Below are 23,854 nucleotides of genomic sequence, written 5' to 3' on the forward strand. Positions count from 1 at the left end.
TGCTGATAGGTTCTCTATAACCCTTGTTTAATTTTACGAAAAATTGTCTTTCACCACTGGTCAGAGACTGATGTCCCTCGTATACACTCGTCAAAGCTCTACAATGAATGGTGTCCTAGCTTAATACAGCTGAATTTATTGTGCTATTTTCATTTTTTTCATTTCATTTTTCTTGTCACTGTCTTTCACCAAACGAAAATTGATGATTGTTTTTCAGAGCTCAAGGGTTAAAGTTTTCTCAAGTTATTGTCATCATACTTTCAAACAATAAAAAAGCACTAATTTGGTCGATGGATTTCAGAAGTTATTTGCGAGCATTACTTGGAGAATATATCATTGAGAGAGAGAGAGAGAGAGAGAGAGAGAGATGTGGACTGCAACTGGTGAATACTCTATCTCAATTTGTGGAATTTGGATCTGTAGTTCTATACTCTATAGCAAGTACAGAACTGAAAGAATGATCATTAAAGAGAACATCAACATGGAATTTGAGCGAATTTCCACGCTAGCTGATTAATTTGATGGCTCACACTTGAAAGGGAGACATCGTCACATCGTTAACGATACGACTTGCCCAGTACAATACCTCACTCCTGAAAATTTGCTTCCAACAAGCCAGGGTGACGTGATACTAGTTTCGGTAACAAAGGTGTTTACTATAACCGTGAAAATGAATTTCAACTGATAACTGAAGATTCTACTTTGGGTTGTGAGTTCTGAATCCTAATTGTGACTGTTCACTGCAATAAGCATTTAGTTACTCAAAAAACTCTATAGATCACCTAGAACGAGAAATACAGTTAGAGAAATTTTTGGCACACCCCAAACTGCTTTGGAAAAGCTAGAACCCAATACAAACATTGCCTCTAATTCGAATCAAACCTTAACGACTAGCTTGCAGGGGAGGGCGCCCAATGACTTGTGTGTAAAACATTTCTTTTGGTTAAGGATGAGCATAACTGATGTGTAACATTTGTAACCATAACATCAAAGGCAGAAAGACTACAACATCGTCCTTGAAATCAGGATCTAACAAAGGCAAAACTTTATTTCCCCGAGAACAGCATATTTATCGTTTGAGGAAGAGTTGAAAGCTGGGCAATCCGAATCGCCGATGGGTCTCTTCAAAAAATAACTATTACAGCAGGTATGACTCCACAACCGTTCGGCCAAACTTCTCTTGAACATCTTTCGGAGTTTCAATCTGAAATATACAATGGCAATCACTACGCAAGAACAACTATAAATTAGGAAAAGAGAGAATTCGAATTTATGGATGAAACATCTCACCGCATTTAAGGCCTTAAAAAGAGCCTTAACGGTGTTGTAAGGATTCCTAGAGCCAACAACCTACAGTATAAAAGAGGTTCGTTCAGCGTTTAGAAAATGACTGCACAGATATCTTAGGAACCACCGTCTCAATGCAGCGGATTCAATTTAGCAAATTACCTTGGACTTCACATTTTTAAAACCAGCTAAATGTAAAATAGTTTGGACAGTTCTGCCTGCTTTCATCCCCGTTGCAGTTGATGCAGGCCAAAGATACACCTACAGCAAAGACAGAAGTCCGGGTTAAACCAAATACACAAAACAGATGAAGAGAACACTTCGGACAAACAAAATTAGACAAACCAATAGAATGCATTAGGGACCTTGGTTTTCTTATATGAAGTCTGAACTGCATGCGCAATTGTATGCTCTTCGTGTTGCTCCACATAATGAAGATTCTGAAAGCATTTCTCATATGCCTGTTTGGATAAAATCTATCAGTGAAAAGGGAAGTCTGAAGGCTTCTGGGGTTTCCAACAAGAACCTAGCTACGATACATAACAGCAATTTGAAATAGACTTTGGTGAAAAATCCATCTTCAGGGGATAACACCAAGTCCTTTGCGAATATGGTTTAAGCTTTTCGAAATTAGGTTAACTGGAACCAAGTTGAAGTTAGACATATTTATGAATAATTTTTCATCTGGTATGTAATAGACTATTAGTTTTTGAAACTTCATAAGCGGTAGAAGAAAAAGTTAATGTCTCCAGCCTCCATGCACTAGGTATTTGTAAACCAAGGATGAAATTGTTTTTGACATGGCTTAACAGAATACAAACAGCATACACTTGCAAAAACGATCCAACCACCAGATGGGCCGTCATCGAGCCAGTCAATAATCTTGAAAGAAACATTTAAAAAACCTACAATAGACTACACATATCCAAAAATACCTTTTGAAGGGCAATGGGAACTGCTGGGCCTTTTGCTTTTGCGAAACCAACAATACCATGGTAGTTCCCGCAAGCCAACATAGCAGTGTACTTGATCACTTGTCCACCCTACGTATTAGATATGACAAAAATTATGAAGCAGTTCATCTAAAAGGAAAAAAGAGAAGAAATTCAAAGAGGCTTAGATACCTTAGTAACTTTACAAGTTCGGTTAACATCAATTAGTTTCACATCAAAACCCTGCATATTTAACGTAGCGAGTTACAAAGTAAATCTGATGTAAAAGAGAAATTCATGTCACATGCAAAAGATAACTAGCAAATGCAACTGATGGACAGACCAAAATAAGGGCAATCAAAATGCACTACCACCTGATTGGTCCGGAAGATAAAAAAATAAAAATTACATGTACGGTCCCATGATCACATTATATAGAACAAGATGGATAAAGAACAACCATTGTAAATGGCAGGAATATATCTTGAAGAGTTGAAGTATTGGATGGTTTATCAAGCAATGTGCAAATTAAATTGGATAATGAAATGTTATATCCACCATGGAAAGAAGTGAGAACAATTGGTTAGACCCCAATTAGCAGCCTAAGATAATATCTCACCAAGAACATCAACAAAACAGGTGATAGAAAAAAAAAATGTAGATGCTGATCCAAAAGAAGGAAGAAGGAAAAGACGTAGATTTACAAGCTGCAACTCAACATTCAGGAATTAGAAATACAGGAAATGTATCAACCGATAACAGCAAGCTAGAAACACACACTCTCTCTCTCTCTCTCTCTCTCTCTCTCTCTCTCTCTCTCTCTCTCTCTCTCTCATATATGTCTCTGTGCGTGTGTGTGTGTGTGTTTATGCAGTTTCAACAGTTTTTCATGTTACCGTAATAAATATCCAACCAAGTTTGATCAAAATTTGAAGAAACACTACGGATGAGCCGATGAGGTATAGAAAGAAAAAGAATCACTAAAAAAAACATGACAATGCAAATGCTTTTAGGAAGTTTCACAAGAAGATAAATACAAAAATGGCATGCCATGTGCTAAATCAAGAAAGAAAAGCATATACTTACTTTCCTGTAAAGAGGTCTTCTCTTCTTCTCTGTCAATTCGTTCCTCTCCTCGGCCAGATCTCTGATCTCCTCTTCCAGAACCTTTCCCTTCTTTCCAAATGTATGATCCAACTCTGCAAGCTTCTCTTCAAGTATCTTGTCTATACCATTAAGCTTCTCTAACAAAATATCATCCTTCTCTTTCATATCGTCAAACTCATCATTGTCATCTTCATCCAATCTCCCTTGTATGATTTGTTTTTCCTTTTCGAATCCAGCATGTTCAAGAAGATCGACAGAGGGCCCCCCTTGCTCGTGCTGAATGACTCCATAATTGGCGGCATTATTAGGATCATAAGCTTCCTTCCATTCAACTAACCTAATGGCCCTATTTAGTTTATGTTGGAGAAGAAATCTGTTCTTGCCAGAGGATTCTTTCATTCGGTTCATCAACTCACCGATGACCCGATACTCTGGGCGTAGCGGGAAATGCTTTTGCTCGAAGTTATCAATTCTGTTCATCCACTTGTAAGCTTCATCCATTGTCTCTGCCCAAAATTGGGATATAAAAAATTCCATACGTCAGTGAAATACAAGATAACTACTAACGATAATCTGAAATCAAATTGTTTAAATGCACGTTTCTCACTAATTTTTTCCTCATGTCGAAAAGGAGAACATATCATGAACTGGTCATTCGGCATTGAAAATACGAATTAAGCTCCATTGAGATAAATGTGGAAATCTGGTTAAGGGATTTAATGTTCGATTCCGACAACAACATAAGAGATTTTGCTATAGGCGGCTTACGAAACTAGGGTGGAAGAGGAATCAGAGGTAAAAGATTAATATCTGATTCCGATCTTCCGACAATTGAACTCCTTAAAATGAGGAAATGCAAAAACCCCAAAGTGTTATTTTGAATCCCTCATATTATAGCTCCCAAGCTCATAGTCCAAACCCATATATGAAATTAGTATCAAATCTAAATACCATCTATCCAAATAGAGCCTAGGGGTATACATACATAATGGGAATACCTTTACAACTACAATCCTGCACAAAGATTTCCAATTTCTTCTGTATAATGTCATTTCAAACCATCATGATATAGCTCCCAAACTGATTGTCTCATTGTCCAAGTCCATATGCAACTATCAAATGTAACAACCTCTTTGGATATTGAGAAAGGGTGCGATAAGAAAAGGGAGCCCTTTCTAAATGTAGAGATTTGGTAAGGAAAGGGAAGCAGCGAATCAAAAAATATCATTTTTGTACTTGTCTCCATTTCTCATCAAAATACTCAATCCAAATGAGTGATTTGGCAAGTCCTTTCTTTTCTTCTCTTATCAAATCCCTCAATCAAAAAGGTAAATTTCAGCTAGAATGATAATGTCAAATCCTTAAATCAATAGTGTAGGCTACCAAGACCTTTCTTCCAATTCACTAATCCTCAAACTCTAAAGCATTCCAATGACGACTAGCCATATATCTATTGGTAAACGACTAATACTCTTATATACATTCCCGTCATACAATCCTGCAAAGATTTCCAATTACTTCTAGTAAAAAGTCATTTCCAATCATCATGATATAGCTCCCAAAACTGATTGTCCGTACTCAGTCCAAATTCATATGCAACTAGCAAATCTAATTTTGAGCTCGAATGATAACGTCAACCCCCTAAATCAAAAGTATATATATACCAGCTTCGATCATGTTCCGGAGGAGGTCCTCATGCCGCTTAAACTTCTTCTCAAACAACTCACCCCGCTTCCTCAAAGCATCCGGGGTAAACCTCTCGTCGTCCTCGCTCTCCGAATCCGTAGGCTCCTCGTACATGTTAAGGAGGTCATCTGAAACATTCTTCAGCTTCTCCTTCTCCAACTTCTCGATCAGCGGGCCCACTCCCAAGTAATCCTCCTCGTCCTCGGCGTCGATGTACGATGTATCTAACCCCGCCCTCTTCTTCTCCTCTCTCTCCTTGTTCTTCTCTCTCTCCACGTTGGCCAGTAGCTCGTGGATCGTTCGATCCGTGTAGAATGACCGGTTAAATCCGGAACTGGAAATGGAAGAGGAAAAAAGAGTTGTTTTGGTCGGTGCGTGAGGATGTGGGGAAGGGAGCTGTTTGGTGGCGGGGATTAGGGTTGTCTGTAAGTGGTTGAGGATGAGACGGGAAAATGCCGATGCTTGGGATTTTCTCATCATTGTGGTTTGTGAAGTAGGAGTTATTAGTCACAATGCTTCTGAACAGAGATCACGGATTGAGTAAGCATTGAGAGGGAGAGAGAGAGAGAGAGATCTTCGAAGAAGAACATCAAACCAGGTAGGAAGACAACCACTGAAGGAAGACTAGGGTTTTTTCTGGCCCGGTTGGGAGGTTGAGATTTTACGAGGGTTTACGAATTACGATCTCCTCAAGTCTAAAACCCCGGCATTTGTTTACGATGTTGTTCGAGGTCGGCTTGTTTTTGTTTATATTTTGAATTTAAGATTATGAGTTTATTAAAATTTAAAAATATATAATATAGATCTTATTTGAAAGATTTCATTAAAATTTTTTATACGATAAAAAAAAATTAAAAAATTATTTTTAATTTACATTATTTTTGAATTTAAAAGTGTGAAATAAGCTGCTTATTTTTTAAGAAGATTTCTGAAACGGGGCTTAAGTCGAGTCCAATTAGTTGAGCTCAAGTTTGGCTCGTTTAGAATCCAAATGGTCGAGCTCGATTACAAATGAGCCGGACTTTTATAATCAAGTTGAGTTGTATTTAGCACGAGCTCGGTTTATTTTCTAAACAGGTTTAGCTCATCTCGTTTGACAAGCTACTCCCGAACTGCAGGATTGGTTTGTGGAAATTTATTACTAGAATTAAGAAATTTAGTGAGAAAGTAGGTGAATTTTCTAAAAAAATACTGTATAATTATATTTTGGTCGATTCCTTCCTGTTGCTCTTGAGAAAGAGCTTCACTCTTTAAACCTTTCTCACAATTCAAACAGACAGTAAGTTTTAGCGTATTTTCAATTATTCTTTCATATTTGAATTACCAAACTTCGCTCTCGAATGTGTAAGGTAATAGTATTTATAAATGTAAACAAAATACAAGCTATTTTTGTGCTTATTGATATTCGATGAAGTCACGTTTTTTAATAAAGAAAAAGATGTTCTTACTTCTTCTTACTGCTGGATTAATCCCCGCAAAATGAATGAAAATGGCTACATACGCAAAATTCATCACGGCCACGGGCCAAAAGTATTGAACCAAGTCAACCAAACCAACCACTGCAAACGATGTCGTCTTAGACACTCTCTGTATGCTGATGTGCAGGTAAACTCGTCATTCAGCTAATGCCTCACCAACTTCGTCTCAATACACCCACCGTAGTGTTTGAGTGAGAAAACTTTCGCCGGAGAAGAATTATCGGTGATCGTTAACATTCATGATTCATCCATCTCTCTCTCTCTCTCTCTCTCTCTCTCTCTCTCTCTCTCTCTCCCATGAAAAAACATTCATCTTGCTTGAGGTCGATCTTTCCCATAGCGTTTACCGAGTGTTGGGGTTCAATTTCTCAAGGTGCTCGCTTGATCTCTAGCTATTTTTATTAGGGAAAATATTAAAATACCCTGTAACTTTTACACCAAAATTCAATTAGACTCCCAACCTTTTAAAAACATCAATTTTACTCCCAATGTTATCTTCCGTTAATCAAAATGCCCATTTCCGTCCGAATGACTAACAGATTTCGTTAAAAGCTCCGTTAAATAGCGTCCCGATCGAATTTCGATGATCTGAGCCGTTCAACGTATTCAAAACTTGATTTTAAATGATGCTCGCGAGAAATCAGCAAAAAAAATGATCGGAAAGAGCTTCATTTGAACAATTTTTCATTGAATAGTTCAATAAAAAACTGTTCAAATCAAGGCTTTCCCGGTCATTTTTTTTGTTGATTTCTCGCGAGTACCCTCAAAATCACGTTCTAACTTCTAATCATATTGAGCGGTTCGGATCATCGAAATTTGATCAGAAAACGAGAGGTGCAGACCGAAGCAAAATCCGGACGTTCGAACTTGAACAAAATCCGGATTGATCCCCACCTCCCCTTTCCCGATTGAATTTCAATGATCTGAGCCGCTTAATGTGTTCAAAACGTGATTTTAAGGGTACCCGCAAGAAATCGGCAAAAAAAAAGATCGGAAAGGGCTTCATCTGAACAGTTTTTTATTGAACTAGGTACCCTTAAAATCACGTTTTGAACACATTAAGCGGCTCAGATTATCGAAATTCGATCGGGATGCTATTTAACGGAGCTTTTAACAAAATCCGTTAGTCATTCGAACGGAATGGGGCGTTTTGATTAACGGAAGATAACGTTGGGAGTAAAATTGAAGTTTTTAAAAGGCTGGGAGTCTAATTGAATTTTGGTGTAAAAGTTGGGGGTATTTTGAAATTTTCCCTTTTATTATTATTATAAAGCTCTTTCTCTTTGTTTTGTGTATTTTATGCATTGCATATTTTGAACGTGCTTAGATATACAATTGGTTAAACGTGTTTTGTATCTCGAAAAGATTCGTGCTTTCTCTTTTTTTGTTTAATCAAATTCTGTGGCTCGGTGAAGTTTGGCAATGTTTGTTTCATAGTTTTTGGGAAGAAAGGAACAGAAGATAAAATCAGGAAACCAATTTACAATACAATTTTCTTCATTTTCGCTGAACATCTTTTGATTTCTGAGGATTAGTCTAGAGATTCATTGGTTTATTGCTGTTCCTTTAAGTTGGTGAAAAAGCATGAGGGTCCCCTTTTGCCGCGAAAGAAGTATGATGGGACGGTGGGATCTTACATTTAGGGGTGATAAACTGAACGAGCCGAGGAGTTAGTTGTTTAAGCTTGGTTTGAAAACTTAACGAGTTTCAAAATATCAAACCCTTAAACCATCGAATTTGAAGCAATTCAATTTTTACGCACCTGTTCACAAGTTTCCATGCATTGAAGAAGCTAAATGTCAGAAATTAAGCTGAAAAAGAACTGGTTAAATGTATCAAATCCCGTGGGTGATTTTTCAGACTTCCCTATCCAAAACCGGATGGAAGCACAACAAAAGTCAAAAGGGAATACTAACTGTATAGACTCCTTAGTGGGTCTGGATATTTACATTTTAGTCATTAAAGCTAAAGGTCTGCCTTTTGTCATTGCTCATCTTTCCCTCTTTAGCTCTCGACTTTGTGTTTCTCATTTCCTCCTTTTTCTTATACAGTTAGCACTATCAGAACCGGGCCGTACTTCTTAGCCCACCCAAGGTCTCAAGCTTTTCCATGTAAGAAAATTTCTTGTTGGTGCAGACTTCATTACTTTTGCTCAACTTCTCGTTATCATCCTTGAAGTAGCATTCCAAGTTTCCTGTTGAGTTATTTTTCTTCATATCGGTTGACTCGCCTTGATCCAAACTCCATCCCATGAAATCGGAGAGTGTTTTTGAATTTGGCGTCTCTGCAGTACTTGGTGTTTCGATACATTCTGTGGAATGGCATGAGGAGCTACGCGGCCCTTCCTTCAGTGTGGGTTCAGTTGAAAGCTTTCGTTCGCATACTGCGAGTGATGGATCTTGAGTGAGAGAATCTGCATATAAGACATCTTCTATGCGAGACATGACCGTGTAGGCCAAGCTTTCTAGTACCCTTGAGTAGCTCTCTAAAATAGCATATCCAACATCCTGGAATTTTTTAAGAGAAATGCAGATCTGCTGGGTTAGCTAAGCTTTAAAGAAACATACCAATCTTTAAAGATGCACATTCAAGGTTTAAATTGTTCTTACCTTGTTATATTGTATTTTGCTTATATCAAGTGAGGATTGAGGAAGTCCAGGGAACCGATGCTTGAGTAGGAGCAAGATTGTCTCCGCTCTCTCTTCAAATAGCTCTCTCTTCTCCGAACTTATAGCTGAACCCCAAGAAGACTTTGAATCCTTGTGGTGCATTTTCCTCTTCCAAATCACAATGGAAGCCTCAATCCTGTTCTTTAGGTCAAGAACTTTGTGCTCTGTTGACATGTCCATGTTTGACAGGAAATCCTCCGGGTCAAAGAACTCAACTGTAATGCTCTTGTATATTGATTCACCAAGGCTTGATCTACCGTTCTATCAATTGGGAAAAAATGGAGAAAATGAGCCAACTTTGAGTGCTAGCCTTGTGGAATAATACTATCTTGAAGAAGCAAGAGCAGGAGGTGCTGCATAAAATATAGTCCTGTCTATGCCCTCAGATGATGAGAAATTGTGTTTTGCAGATGTTTTTTAGTGTTCCGGGAGCATTGCACCCAATGTCCTAAGGAGCCGCACGATCACGTAGGTTCTGTTGTTTTGGTAATTAAAGGACTCACTATCGTGAAGTTTTACCTTTGGGAGGGATTCAATGTAGTTTTCAGGGATATCCATTTCCGATAGTGTTTGAGCATTTATGGCCATTGATGCTTTGAGTACTTGGTTCACAGAGTCCTTTTGAAATTGCATCCACTTTCTTGATGCATCTGATAGCCCTTCTGGCGGTACTTTGACGGTAGGTAGCCACCATTTGTCATCTCTCTGGATCCCTTGCTCCGATTCATCAGCATCTTTTGAGACATACCAGAATTCGCTCTGGTCTCTGAAGTTATTTAGGCAATCCTGGTGATTACAATCTTAGTATGGTCAGGATGTTAAACAAAGTTGTACCTAGAATTAAAGAAGCAGACCAACACTCTTATACGCGGAAACCAATCTCCACAGATCTTGTGAGTTTACTATGCACTTTCCTGGTGTTGATTTATTGGTTTAATTTCGTCCGGTACATTTGAAGGGGTCCGATTTTCCCTCCGTTCCGGGCATGGATTGGAGGGTGGAGTAATCATCATGGGGTTGTGCTATTTCGGCACTTTTTTGGTAAATGAAACGTCGAATGTCACCTTTTCAAGTAGACAAAATCAGGTCTTCTCGTTTATAGAAAGTAATGACGCGGCACAGTCTGTGTTAGGGACTACACCCTGGAGCGGAGAGAAGCCGAATTCCTTTTGGAACTGGGCAGTCCATCTAGGGACAACAGTTGTCTCTCTCACAATCTCTGTTGTGCCTACATCGTCACTTTTATATTCTCCCCTCTAGACACTCGATAAGAAGTTTTTTTGGCTTAATTTCGGTTTTGAAAAGCTGGACAAGGGTGGTTTCTTACAATGAGCATTGCGTCAAGCTTGCGCAGGGCCGGGATATTCATGAGCAGATCTTTTCTTTGTTGCGTCACCATTATCTGCAAAATCAGGCTCTTGTTTATGGATCAGGATGTGATAGAAATAAAACACACACACAGGAGAGAGAGAGAGAGAGAGAGAGAGAGAGAGAGAGAGAGAGAGAGAGAGAGAGAGAGAGAGAGAGTTTTACCTCCATGTTTGTTCCGTCCTTCGCTTTCTGTTGAGAAGGGACAAACTCAACTATGTAATCAGTCACGGATAAAAGCAAATCTATTTCCTTTTTCCACTTTGCTTTCCTGTCTTCGGACATGGGTTCCAACTTCCGTTGTTCTCCGAAAACAGAAGCTGTAAAATACCAGGGAAAAAAAGGAGAAACCGTTTTAGTCAGAATCTTGCTTGTTTCCAGAGTTTCCCTGATCAACGCATCACCATCAACTGACTCTTAATCTGGATTTCAAGAATTGATGATGAAATCTTGATCCAATACTAACTAACGCGTTCGGTATTCTTTGCATTTTTTCTCTGTGTAACTCATCTCTCTCTCTCTCTCCCCGACAGAATACACATTCTGAATCCATCAAATTAGCAGGGGGAAAAGAATGAGGGATGAAACTCACCAGCAAGATTTGTAATAGCATTAGACAAAGCCAGAGCTGATGAAACACCCTTCCCACCACCTGACATATCCTCTCCTAGAAGAAGCTTAACAAACCTTTCTTTCATCAATTCGACATCTGAGCCAAACAGAAAACAAGAAAATCCAATCCATAATCAACCAAACTGCTATTAATATAATTACCGCAAAAAAAACTACTGTGAATATCCAGACATCAGAAAAGAATCCAAACCTTTGTCAATGAAAATAAAAACATTTGAACTCGTTCGGACAAAAGTAAAAGCGATATGAAAACAACGAATGTTCATGGACTCTTCATTGAAAAGCCAAAGCGAAAACAAATACTCCATCAACTACCGGAATGTGTACCTGAAGTCTGCCGGTCCATGCTTTGTGGAGTCGTTCCTCCTCCTCCTCCCTCCTTGCTCAACCGCGAAATAGGACCCTTTTCGCTAGACCGATCAAACACGGATCCTATTGGCTCTATTGCCGCAGGTGTAGCACCTTCGCTCTTATATTGCTTCTCCTCAATGGAATTTCCAATCCCACAGTTTGTTTCTTCGGAATTCAAACCCTGCGCTTGTCTTCCTGGAATCTCAAAGATCCTCTTGAAATTGAAAGACCGCGATAATTGAATTCCACTTTGCTCTCTAACCATATTCTAACTGAAATGATACCTAACTAATTTTCATGGGCGTGGGTGATGATGTGTTTCCTTCTAAAATCCATAACCTGGCTTTTGGAAAGGAGAATGTAAGGAAAATACGAGGAAAAACCCTTTTCCTGAAGGAGGATGGAGAGGGAAATGGAAAAGGGTTTTTGAATTTCCTTGACGTGAAAGAAGGGGGAGAGGGTAGTCTGATGCATGAGGAGTTGTTTTTTTTGCAGTTTACTTGATTTAGCATTGGGAATGTAGGGTGCATGTTTGATTAGGAGAAAGGGAGGTTGGTATGGAGAGAGAGAGAGAGAGAGAGAGAGAGAGAGAGAGAGAGAGAGAGAGAGAGAGAGAGAGAGAGGCATAAACAAAAACAGATGGGTAGCTTCTTCTGTTGGATGTGGTGTTCTGAGGAAATTAATGGTTTAGTTTCTTGTTGCTTGCAAATTTTGCGGGAAAGAGGAATCCCGAAATGATTGGTTGGGTTTTTTAGCAACAGGGCAATTTGTTTCACAAGGCCGAAGACCGAGATTACATCACAAATATGATTGGTTAATACAATGAAAACGTCAGCTTTAAATGAGATCTCTCTCTTTTTTTAATCCGAAAGAAAGTGTCTCAAGAGTTTTTATTGAAAACTGAAGTAGCCAACGGGCTGAACAAGAACCGAGTCCGGAGCCTTAGGTTGGATAGAGACCTCAACAATTGGGTTGTCCATGGGGACCGGATAGATATTCCATGAGTACAGAAAACCAAACCCTTAACGGGCGACGAACAGTTTGCACAGGGATAGCCAAACAACACTAAACCAGACCAAAACCTGTTAAAACAATAACATAAATGAAAAATAATGTAATAATCTCGAGAGTCACCAAACAAAATCCGCCAACAGACTCAAACTTCAAATCTTGCCGACGGAATGAGTACGAATGTTTATTTACCTATTTGTTAGGTGAGTCATCAAAATTGCAAAAATGCAAACGAAATTAACAAGGATCATTGAGATTCAAGATTAAGGCCAGGGATAGGATAGGAAGGATATTATCCATATAAGATCACAAATCCAATGGAAAAGGCAAAATCTCAGTACCAGGCCTTAATTATTATTGGATTACTGTGGCATCAAAATCAGGAAATGGTTTCGGTTCTGTTATCTAAACACATTGGGCCGTCCTGACTTTGGGCCCTCTCGTTCCGATAGAACGGTACCTTGACTGGGCTGGGCCGGTTTAATGACATCAAGCCATAGATACGGATTGGCTATTTAGGCTTCGTTTGTTTTAGGAAAAATGATAGCCAATGACTTGTTTTGATAATTAATATCCGTCAAGGATATTTTTAGTATTAATAAATATCCTTAGCATGTCCTTAATAGGTATTAATTATCAAAACACATCTTGAGCCGTCATTTTTCCTTTGTTTTATCTGAATGTTTTAGGCCATCACGTGTACTGGGCTTTGCCCTTTGTTTGGGCTTTTGTCCCATCTGAATATGTTTCTTGGTTGCAATTTCATTTCCCCCTTAATAAAATATTACTTTTACCGATTAAAAAAAAGAAGATTTCCACTAGCCGAACCGGATTGCAAGTAGATTATTCATGAAGAAGTGTTAAATTGATTTGATTACAATAGCCATATGACGACCAGATTTATTTTCATAAAACAAAAAATAAGAATTCTGGTTTTAAAATTGAATTTTCCCGATCAAACAATGTAGTTAGCATGAATTTATATATAGGGGATTGATTTTCACACCCCCTTTTTTATATCCACACTATCTTTTTTGTCTCTCGTCTTATTTTTTATCCATATATCCCTTATCTATCCATATCACTAAAATTCTGTTTACTCATAAGTACAATTAATGCTAATAACAAATAGGAAACAATAACCAAATACGTGGCTTTTAATATTATATATAATATAATAATAATCTCGTGAAACAACCCATTGTCTACGGTTTTCAACTGCTTATTATCCCTTGTATACTAGGCTACTCAAGGTATTTTTAACTGACTAAAGACATTATGCCTTAAAGAAAGACAATAAAAGCAAAAGAAAGGGATTTTTTTGCATTAATTAAAACGAACTGAAACATAAATACACTTATTGAAAGAATCATACCAACCTCATTTGACAGTGATCTCAATTGTTTAATTGTTCAACGGAGACGAGTTCAAATTTTCTTTACTCAAATTATTCAAATGATCTCAATTTAAGTAAGCGAAAACCTATTTATCATTTAATATTTTCTTGCCATTGAAGGACTAAAAATAACGACTGGTACATTTACATGAGTATATAGAAGATTTTCTGAGGGAATTTTAATTAATTATATACGTTATGTAGAATTGCTAGTAATACTGTAGATCTATTGGTGGAATATTCCCAAAAAAGTAGTGAACGTATACAAAGTTAGAGAGAGAGAGAGAGAGAGAGAGAGAGAGAGAGTTTGGGTCGTTTGGGAGAGTAGTTGGTCTGATTCTCATGGTCGTTGAATTGAATCGATTGCAAGCGTCTGATGGGAGATGACAAGTCATCGAAGCTAATGGCGAGCAGAGATCGAGAGCTCCTCATACCCGTCGCTGACTCCGATGGCGAAGCCTCTTCCAAGCCTTCCTCCTCCTCCTCGGCCGCCTCCTCTTCCTCCTCTCACCACTCCGGCCGCGAGGTCTCCTCTCCCCCCCCCCCCCCCCCCCCTCTCTCTCTATATATATCTATATACACATACATACATACACACACAAACACACATATTTATTTGCAAATATATGATCATGTGATACAATCTTAGGGTTTTGGTATTCTAGTCTAGTTGATTTGGTTTGTGAAATAATTGCGAATTCTCGATGAGGATGTAATGGATCGTAGTTTACTTGACCTAATCTGGCACAGACTTGACTTTTTTTAGTAGAGTCAAAACTTCTGACTCAGTTTTTGGTTCGTGGAAGAGCTGAGTCCGTGTTCTGTTGCTTGAAGTCTGTTTGGTTATTGTGGAGAATGTAATGAACTAAATGATTGGGAAAAACATATAGCGTGCAAAACTTTTGTATGGGAGCCAGTATCTATCTTTGTTACTCCATATCTCAAACAAAGTCACATAAGCTGCGTGCAGCACAAGCAGGAGCATGAGCGTGGGATTTCAAAAACATCTCAAACTACTAAAATTAGTGAGAGCGAGCGCATAGCAAGGATTGAGAGTGCGAGCGGAGGGTCCTACTGAAGGATTATGGGACTTAGATCTTACCTATTAGTGCTGACTGCTGAGAATACAACAAACTAGCCAATAAACTTTTTTGTTCTATCTCATCCATTAGTGCTTAGAATACAACTAACCTTTTTTTTTTTGATCCGCGAATACAACTAACCTTAGTGTCCGCGAAATTCAGGGGACTATTGTTTTATTATTTATGCTTTCAACATGCCCCCTCACGTGTGGCGGACAAACACGTTTAAGTTTGATAATTATGAGGTAAGCGGTGAGGTGGTGCATCAGAATCTATTATGTGCTCTGATATCAGATGGGTAAATTCATCATATCTTCTCAAGTGCTTGATAAAATTGAGCCCTTAGAAACTCTCAACACGAGTAAGTAGAGTAGTGTCCAGTGTCCACCATTACAGAGGGGCTGATCAAACAGAATATATATCTTGTGCTGTGATGGAGGTGTAACTTAGTAGTTTGCATTCTCAAATTTTCAACAAGATCGAACTTTTAGAACCCTCAACGGGAGTGAATACCATCCACCATTACCCACCTTTAGCAGAGGGGTGGGTCGAACATGATATCTATTGCATGCCGTGATAGAGGGGTATTCTAAAAGTTATAAGGAGATTGAACTCTTAGAACTGTCAACAGGAGTGAATACTATCCACCATTACCACACATTACTTGTTATCTGCCTAAATCTCATTCTTTAGATAAACTCAAAGACAGAATTCCTTTACCTAAACCAGACATGTGGCAATCGATGCAAGCATGACCAGCAATACTCATAAGTCATGTCAACTAATGATGGAAAGATGTGCCCGCACTCAACCCAGTGCATAAGTGCATTCAGATATTAGGTATTCCACTGTTATGCCACTAGGCGGTAAGCACTGTACAACTTCTACGTTTATGGCATCGGATAATTTTTTAATGCTTCCGCTACGACCATTGTTCCCTGGCCTTTTCGTGGAGACCTCCGTTGCATAAGTTTTTCTTTTAGTATTATTGTGCATTTATGCCTGTGTTTCTCTTGTATTGTCTGACAACTATTCTATGCTATGTTGTTACTATGTAGACTTTCTATAAAGTTTTCAGGAGCTGGGCTTCCAAAAAGTTTATGACAGGATGGTGCGTCTCTCTCTCTCTCTCCCTCTCAGTGTGGATTATATATGTTCTCTCATTTTGTGATGTATATCGTCCTTTTCGTTCTTTCTGAAATGTCAAACTTTTGACCTGTGTCTTGTTCGCCAATCTTGATATTTGGCGTCATCATCATGCGAAGAGATGTAGGAAGTACCAGTCGAGGAGAGGTCACTAACACGGAAAGTTCAAATTTAATTGCATCTTAGTCATATCTTTAGTCTGTGTGTCTTATTGAGAGTTTACTGTTCTTTGAATACTCTGGTCTGGCCTCTCCAAAAAATCTTGTAGTGGGGATTAGCTGGAACTACATGGGAAAAAGAGAGAAGTTGGAACTAGGTCTGAAGCGGGGTGTCATCATGGGAGTTGGAACTGAAGTCAGTAATGCTTTTAGAGTTTTACATACTCATGTGGCCAAGGGAAAAATAAGAACTGATTTGGCAATTGCTAAGGGTTATCATGTGTGGATTCTATGTACATCAGATCAGGGATTTTTCATAGGATTTGGGAGGTGCTAAGGTATGGGTGTCGGGAATTCTAATGGGATAGGGATCTAAAGGCAGGGTGGATATTCCCTTAATCCGAGTGCAGTTCCAAACCCAGGTTGGCAACTGTTTACCCACTGAAACTTCCACCATACCATGTTGAATCGCTCCCCAAACCTCTTCCATGACTGGCAGGCAGTACTGCCAGGAAAATTTCCTTTGAAGTTCGGGTAAATTGCTATCCATAGTTGACCAACTTGCAGCAAAACATACAAACAGGGACGGGAATTAGTCCAAGTTCCTATTCAAGACCTGTATTGCCATCGTTGACTCCAGAATTAGATCTTGACGCAGCATTTGCCTCTTTTGTCCTTCTAATTTGTAGCAGTTGGCAAATCTCAGATGATAATGAGAGTGTGTTCTGCATCACGTGTATGATTTCTTGAAATTAGTGCATGATATGGTTGTCCAATGAGCTGAAATCATGATATTGATTTCTTAAAACTACTTCACTATATGGTTGTCCAATGATCTGAAGTTTGATGTTGACAAGTACTCAAAGTTCCTCATTTTTAGTTAAGCATGTTACTCGTGGTTATAATTGTTTCTTACTCTTGGCCCCTCCGCAGTGTCATCCTGTTTCCGATAGCAGTCACTTTCTACATAACATGGTGGTTTATCCGTTTTGTGGATGGCTTTTTCTCTCCAATTTATGCTCAGCTGGGCATCAATATATTTGGTAAGAATATCCAGTCTTCCTTTGCATGAGGATCCTTTCTTTACTTGTACGTTGTGCTGGTAAGGCTTATATATGTCGAATCAGTATGATGGAAGTTGTGAAACCTGGTCAAAGTTTCTGGTACAAGGTGACTTTGCTAGCCTTGTTGCTTTTTCTAGATTGCTTTGGTCCTTAACCCGAAGTGTTACTGCTTTTAGATGAGTAACTGCTGGAAACTTTTGATTTACTGCCCTGAGAATATTTCTCTCTCTTTTTTCTCTTTTTCTTTTTTCTTTTTTTTTTTGGGGGGGGGGGGGGAAGTCCATGATTTAATGAACAATTTTTTTGGTAGCACTGTTTTACGTTAACCCCCCCCCCCCCAACCACCCCCCCCCCCCCCCCCGCGCCGTTAGTTTGCCAAAATAAGATTTAAACATGAGTAAGGACAAAAGCAAGGAGGGCATTGCTTAGATACAAGGGCAGGAGTTGGCCAGTTTTACAGTTGTAAGGGATAAAGCCTAGAAGTTGTAACAGAATGGATCTTGAGCTTTAGTCCTAACATCATGGGGCTTCTAGAGGACTCCCCACATGCTTTTGTATGATCCGCTAGACTCCACAATAGCGTCCAAGAAAATTTAGCGAAAGTTTGTTTTGTCTTTTCCATCTCACTCATGTGTAAGTTTGTGAAGTTAACCTTTCTCAGAAACTGTCGCATCCAAATACTGTACTAAATAATGTGGCTTTTATTTTCTCACATCGACACGAAGTTATCAATATTCTCTTGTTGGCATTTCAGTACTTGTAAGAGGCACCTCAGTGGAATAATACTTGTGCTTTTCTCATTTACTTTGTATATTTGCTCATGCTTCTTGGCTAGGTCTTGGATTTGTAACTTCGATCACATTCATCTTCTTGGTCGGTGTGTTCATGTCGTCGTGGTTGGGGACATCAGTTTTGAGTCTTGGAGAATGGTTCATCAAGCGGATGCCCTTTGTTCGTCATATTTACAGTGCTTCAAAGCAAATTAGTGCTGCCATATCTCCAGGTCTGACTTCTGTTTGTCAGCTTCCCTGTCTTCTTTTGCAACTTTAATGGATGGATGGATGCATTAGTGTTCTTTGTTTGCCGTCATTGCAGATCAAAACTCGCAGGCCTTCAAGGAGGTTGCTATCATTAGGCATCCACGTATTGGTGAATATGCATTTGGGTTCATCACTTCATCTGTTGTCCTTCAGGTATGCAACTTACTTTTGCTGTTCCAGTATTTTCATTAGCTCACTTAGACAATGCCCTGCCACTGGTGTTTTTTTATGGAAGTATAATAATCTTGCGTATATTCTGAATCTTGTTGGCTTGGTTCATTGAATCCAATAACGTGCTGCGGACCTTTCCCCTTTCACCCAAACAGATGCATTATTCTTCATTGCTCACCAGTTATATTACGCAAGGAGTTTACAAGTGGAAATTGGTACCATATTTGTGGTTATGCTTGTGGATATAGTTCTATTTTCTTTTTTGGTACTATATATCTGTCTTCACATTGCTCAATTGGTTTTCCAACTTCTTACCACCTTGAGATATGTTTTGATGTCTCAAAAGATATGCTTTGTGTGATCTTATGCTTTGTTTGGTATATATGATAATTTAGCTGCATCCGTAACGTGCCTCTGTGTCCTGAAAGGCAGTTTGCTATTCAGTTTGTTGAAATCTTTGAGAAGCCAGAAAACCGATTTATGTTGATATTTGTCTGGATGCTAATGTCCTTGCATTCAAACCCCTAACTTTGGTAGTTTAAATTTCAGAACTATTCGGGTGATGAGGAGCTATGCTGTGTATATGTTCCCACCAACCATCTTTATATTGGTGATATATTCCTCGTCAACTCCAAGGACGTTATTAGGCCAAACTTATCTGTTCGGGAAGGAATTGGTAAGTCTTCTGTACTTGTCACGCTCACACTAGATAAAATTACAAGTGGCTGTGGTAACCAGGTACTTGTATGGGATATTAACGAGCGCAGAACATGAGAAGAGAACAGCATCCCCCGTCACGAATTAAGACGATTCTTCTACAGTTCTGTTGAATCCTAAGATTATTGAAGCACAGTAGAATAAGAGATACTCTCTCAATAAACTCAATATTATTGCTCACCTAAACAAAACTTCCCATAGCCAAGAGGCTTACATTGTTATGTATAATACTTTATTTTTTTTGAGAAAGCTACAAAATAGGAATACTAAGTCAAAAGAAACTAGGAAACTAAGTACTTCTAGAAAATTGTTACTAAATTCAAGCATACTAAAAAAATACTAATCCTAAGTTAATAGAACATAAATGTGATACCTGAGTTCACCCCGAAAATACTAAATAAAATACTAATCCTAAATTATTAGAACATAAATGTGATACTTGGAAAGTTGGAATACACCCCGCATGGAATATGCTCATCGCTTTCCTTTGTTTTCACTTGCAGAAATTGTTATCTCTGGGGGTATGTCAATGCCACAGATCTTATCGACACTGGATCCTAGTATCATTCAAGTGGATAGAAGTGGGCCTGTCAGAAAATGAAAATTAGGACGGTAGATGTAGTTTGAGTTTTATTTATCGCCTTCTACTTTTGGTAAGTCATCAGAATGACCCACGATTGGTACCCATCAGCGTCATGAATCTGTTCTGATGGTGAATATAACGGTTGGCGACGTGTACAATCTTAGGGAGGTAGTGTTTGCTGGGCTATATATTTGTGTGTTTGGACTTTGGATTGTGTTTACCTGAAGGTCTGGTCACGGATGTCACTCATCTCTCTTTTGATGACTCTTTTGAATGTTTAACTTCCAGAATCCAGTCACTATTTTAGTTTTGTTGATAGAATGTGACATTATTCGGTTGGAAGGTAGCATCGGTGAATTTTCGATTGTGATTCACGAGTCATGACTTTTGTACTCCATTATTTCCTTTTCTCTTGCACATTCAAAAGTCAAACTTATTAGGTCTTTATGTTGGTATTGTTACAGGTTCATCCCGGCAACATCTTATTTTAGTTTCGATACAAAAAATGCAGAAACTAATCTGAAAATTTTGTATCTCTTGTGTTGCATTCAAGCCTAATCTCTCGAATTATAGATTGAATCACTTCTCGGATTGTAATGTGTTCATGTTCTTAGCAAAATGGCGTGAACTGTGTTCTTAGCAAAATGGCGTGAACTGTTAACTTGTCGCTGAATTTGTTCATAACCATATACCAACTGGTATTTGAAGCTGGTTGTTTTGGCATTTGAAGCTTGATTTTGTTGTACTTTTTTTGGCCTTTTCTTCGCAAAGCAAATAATGGAAGAGAGTGTTTTTCTAATTTTATTTCTCTTCCCTTTCCTGTCCTTAGCTTCCAACCAAACCTAGGTTTTCTACCCACGGCCGCATTAAAATCAAAAGAGCCGTGTCAGCAAAAAGTACTTCAAGGGAGGTAGCAAATTTGATACACCATTTTGGTGTGGCTTTCGCTCTTTCTTCAAGTTTGAAAAATGAGAAATGACTCTTTTAATTGACGTCTCCTCGTATCATTGTAGTATTTATGATTTGTAAACTAATCGATTAGTTTTGATAAACTGGGTCATTTTCATATCAAGAAGTAATATAAGATTTAAACATTTAAAGGATTCCCCAAAATACTCTTGCTACAAGTAGTTTTTCAGCTAATATATGCGTCACCAAAACCAATTTGATGTCAACTTTTGCTATCCTAATTCCTAAAGCAGGGATAGTCTCAGAAATTTGTGGACGTTGTTTTGGTTTTTTAGTTGACCATTTCCCCTACATTCTTTTGGCATTTTTGTTCATTTTTTTAAAATTTTTGTTAAGTTTAAGTTATTTTTCTTATTTATCATTCGCCTCGACGAGAGAAGTCTAAAAAATAAAAAATTATGACTAAAAACATAAAACATTTTCTAAGGACGGAAAAATACCAAACATCTAGTGTCTTTTGTGTTTTATATGGAAATTTTTTGATTTCGATCTACATTTCTACACTTTTCTAATTCTTCCCATTGCGAAGCCGAAAAGTTAACAATAGAAAAATTATGAAAAATAAAAAAATACTCCTATCGAAAATAGGAAAAATAACCCGCGTTGATTTCGCTTTATAGCGCAGGAAATAAACATGCGCTCGGCGCATAATAGTAAAAACCAGCACAACTGATAAACCCTAGCTCCTCGCCCTATAAGTAGAATCGAACAAACCCCAAAGGCCAGGGCGTCTCTCTCTCTCTCTCTCTCTCTCTCTCTCTCTCTCTCTTGTTGCGTGTGTGTGTGTGTGTGTGTGTGTGTGTGTAATTGTGGATCTCTCTCTCTCTCTCTGGTTGTGTATGCGTGTGTGTAATGGTGGATCCGTGTAGATCGCACTAGTGATTGCACAGAGTACACAGTAATTGGTATGTCCAGTGATCTTCTTCCTTTAAGTGAAGGACTACAAAAGCTTCAAAAGTCTTTGTTCTAATTTTGAGTCTGTTTACTTATTGATTTTGTGAAGGTTCTTTACGATTGATTAACTAGATTCATACTGTGTAATTAGTTTGCTTATAAAGACCACCGAGGGACTGTGATGACTACATGTGATTGGTCTCGTTCGTCGTAATGGCTTTTTTGCCTTGCCGACCATCCTGATATATCACCACCCATAAACTGAGTCCCCTTAGTAAAATGGTTTATCTTATTTTTGGTTTTGTTTTGGGTATTTTATGGTTTGTGGTTTGAATATCTTTGTGTAACAAAACGGGGCCAGATGATGATCAAAAGCATAGTTCAGATGATATTACTATGTGATTATACATTTCAAAAGTCTTTCGCTCCTATCTGATGACCCCGTTTTTAACTATGATTTCATAGAAATTTGAGATTTATCGTGGGTTTAGATGATCCTTTACTTGATTATGTTAATCTTAGTTTTTTTTTTCTTGTTCTTTGTAATTATCTTTTGGTTTCTACATTTGATTAGGCCGATGATTAACCAAACTTTACAAGACAAGCATATGTCTGAAACAACTAATGTTGACATCTAATCTTCTCTATGAGGCCTATCTTGTACTCTTTAATTTTTTTGGCATGTTTTGTGTTAAGCGCGGAAAGCATAAACATTTTATTTTGAGCAATCATACAAGTTGAATCTGTAATGTTGGAACAACTTTCAAAGGTTTAGATTGGACATAGATGGAGCAGGCTTTGATACTACACAAGATAGGTAATAGATACCTTCTTATGGTAGGAGAATTGGTATTCATAATTGATTTGGAGATAGTGTGGTTTATGACTCTGGTGGATCCCCTCGTTCTAAATAGCTTAGAAACTGGGTTAGTCAATGAATTATATCCCAAACCCTTCCCAAATAATTGTATGAAAGATTCTATTGCATTGCCAGGCGTGTCGATAATGTAAACTCTATCTAGAAGTGTATAATGTCTAAATTCCAGTTCAGAAATGAATTATTGTGGTTTGGTTCAGCAAGGATGTTCCTTTAAGGCCTTGAATCTTTGGTTGGCTGTGCAACAAAGGAAACCTAACAACGAGGATAGGTTTTCCAATCAGGTGATAATAGTGTATTCAAGCTGTTATGTTATCATCTTTAAAAAAAAAAGAAAAGGCTGTGGATTTTGTCACTTCTTTTTTTGTTAACGCCACATTTTTGCAAGTGTATTTTTTGAAAATAAAAATACATTTGCAGGAGAGTGGCGTTAACAAAAAAGAAAGTGGCAAAATCATTTCAAAAAAAAAAAACTGTTCTGTTATCTAGCGGTGGCAAAGAAACCAATATGCACCTCTTTGAATGTTCATTTCAAAAGCTAATTTGGCAAGAGGTGCGGATAGAGATAACGGTTCCGGTATTCAGCTAAGGGCTTGTTTGGATGCGGGATAAGAATTGAAAGTATTATTTATGAAGTGAGATAAAATAGTAAGGGATATTGGTTAATAAGCGATAATCCACATTAATGTGATGTTTATGGAGGAAAAATTAAATAGACTTGGTTTGAATGAGGTATTAGAAATGTGGGATAAAATTGTACTTGGTTTGGATGAAAGATAATAAATTGGGGGTATCAAGAAGGGTTGATGTATAAAACTGTCAAATAATTTTTTTGCTTTTGCGCAGTCCTGAACATAATTATGTATTATGATATAAATATAAAATTGCTAATTTAATTATCTTTTATAATTTAAGCCTTAATAATTAATTTTATTAACAAATTAATTAATTTAATAATATAAAAATAAAAAAATTTGGTTTTTATTTTAAAAAAATTGGTCATTTAAAAAAATTGGTTATTTTTAAAAAAAATTACATTGTTAGGTAGTTCAAAATGTGTCTAACAAATTTGTTAGGTGAATTTTCATGTGTCCAACAAATTTGTTAGGTGAAATGTGTTTAACACATTTATTCGGTAAATTTTTTTATTATAAATAGCAAGGTAGCTTTTCTTTCCATCTCATTTTAATTCACAAAATTAGTTATTTTTTTGTTTTTGAATCATTTCCATTACA

The 23,854-nt window shown here is 37.9% G+C and overlaps 3 protein-coding genes and 2 non-coding genes across 5 annotated transcripts; 3 read left to right on the top strand and 2 right to left on the bottom strand.

The window, feature by feature from the left end:
* Window positions 1-746: 746 nt before the first annotated feature.
* On the bottom strand, window positions 747-5,734 carry LOC131320152 (uncharacterized). Its single transcript, XM_058350748.1, has 8 exons — window positions 4,991-5,734; window positions 3,306-3,832; window positions 2,412-2,462; window positions 2,223-2,330; window positions 1,653-1,748; window positions 1,450-1,548; window positions 1,291-1,350; window positions 747-1,204 (listed from the first exon to the last, which is right to left on the bottom strand). The coding sequence occupies exons 1-8, from the start codon at window positions 5,490-5,492 to the stop codon at window positions 1,139-1,141; spliced, it is 1,509 nt and encodes a 502-aa protein (XP_058206731.1). The 5' UTR covers window positions 5,493-5,734; the 3' UTR covers window positions 747-1,138.
* A 2,678-nt stretch (window positions 5,735-8,412) lies between these two features.
* On the bottom strand, window positions 8,413-12,002 carry LOC131320153 (rho guanine nucleotide exchange factor 8-like). The gene is made up of 7 exons (XM_058350749.1): window positions 11,488-12,002; window positions 11,120-11,236; window positions 10,693-10,847; window positions 10,487-10,561; window positions 9,679-9,945; window positions 9,100-9,420; window positions 8,413-8,997 (listed from the first exon to the last, which is right to left on the bottom strand). Exons 1-7 carry the CDS (start codon window positions 11,774-11,776, stop codon window positions 8,551-8,553), a joined length of 1,671 nt encoding a protein of 556 aa, XP_058206732.1. The 5' UTR covers window positions 11,777-12,002; the 3' UTR covers window positions 8,413-8,550.
* Window positions 12,003-14,127: 2,125 nt separating this feature from the next.
* LOC131320154 (protein CONTINUOUS VASCULAR RING 1-like) lies at window positions 14,128-20,326 on the top strand. Its single transcript, XM_058350750.1, has 7 exons — window positions 14,128-14,444; window positions 16,059-16,111; window positions 17,238-17,347; window positions 18,204-18,371; window positions 18,464-18,561; window positions 19,129-19,255; window positions 19,800-20,326. The coding sequence occupies exons 1-7, from the start codon at window positions 14,295-14,297 to the stop codon at window positions 19,895-19,897; spliced, it is 804 nt and encodes a 267-aa protein (XP_058206733.1). The 5' UTR covers window positions 14,128-14,294; the 3' UTR covers window positions 19,898-20,326.
* Window positions 20,327-21,915: 1,589 nt separating this feature from the next.
* LOC131321429 (small nucleolar RNA Z43) lies at window positions 21,916-22,011 on the top strand. Its single transcript, XR_009198475.1, has one exon. It is a non-coding gene; the product is annotated as a small nucleolar RNA Z43 (small nucleolar RNA).
* Window positions 22,012-22,094: 83 nt separating this feature from the next.
* On the top strand, window positions 22,095-22,186 carry LOC131321427 (small nucleolar RNA snR60/Z15/Z230/Z193/J17). The gene has a single exon (XR_009198473.1). It is a non-coding gene; the product is annotated as a small nucleolar RNA snR60/Z15/Z230/Z193/J17 (small nucleolar RNA).
* Window positions 22,187-23,854: the final 1,668 nt, after the last annotated feature.

The sequence above is a fragment of the Rhododendron vialii genome, chromosome 3a (assembly GCF_030253575.1).
Source record: "Rhododendron vialii isolate Sample 1 chromosome 3a, ASM3025357v1".
Classification (NCBI taxonomy): Eukaryota; Viridiplantae; Streptophyta; class Magnoliopsida; order Ericales; family Ericaceae; genus Rhododendron; species Rhododendron vialii.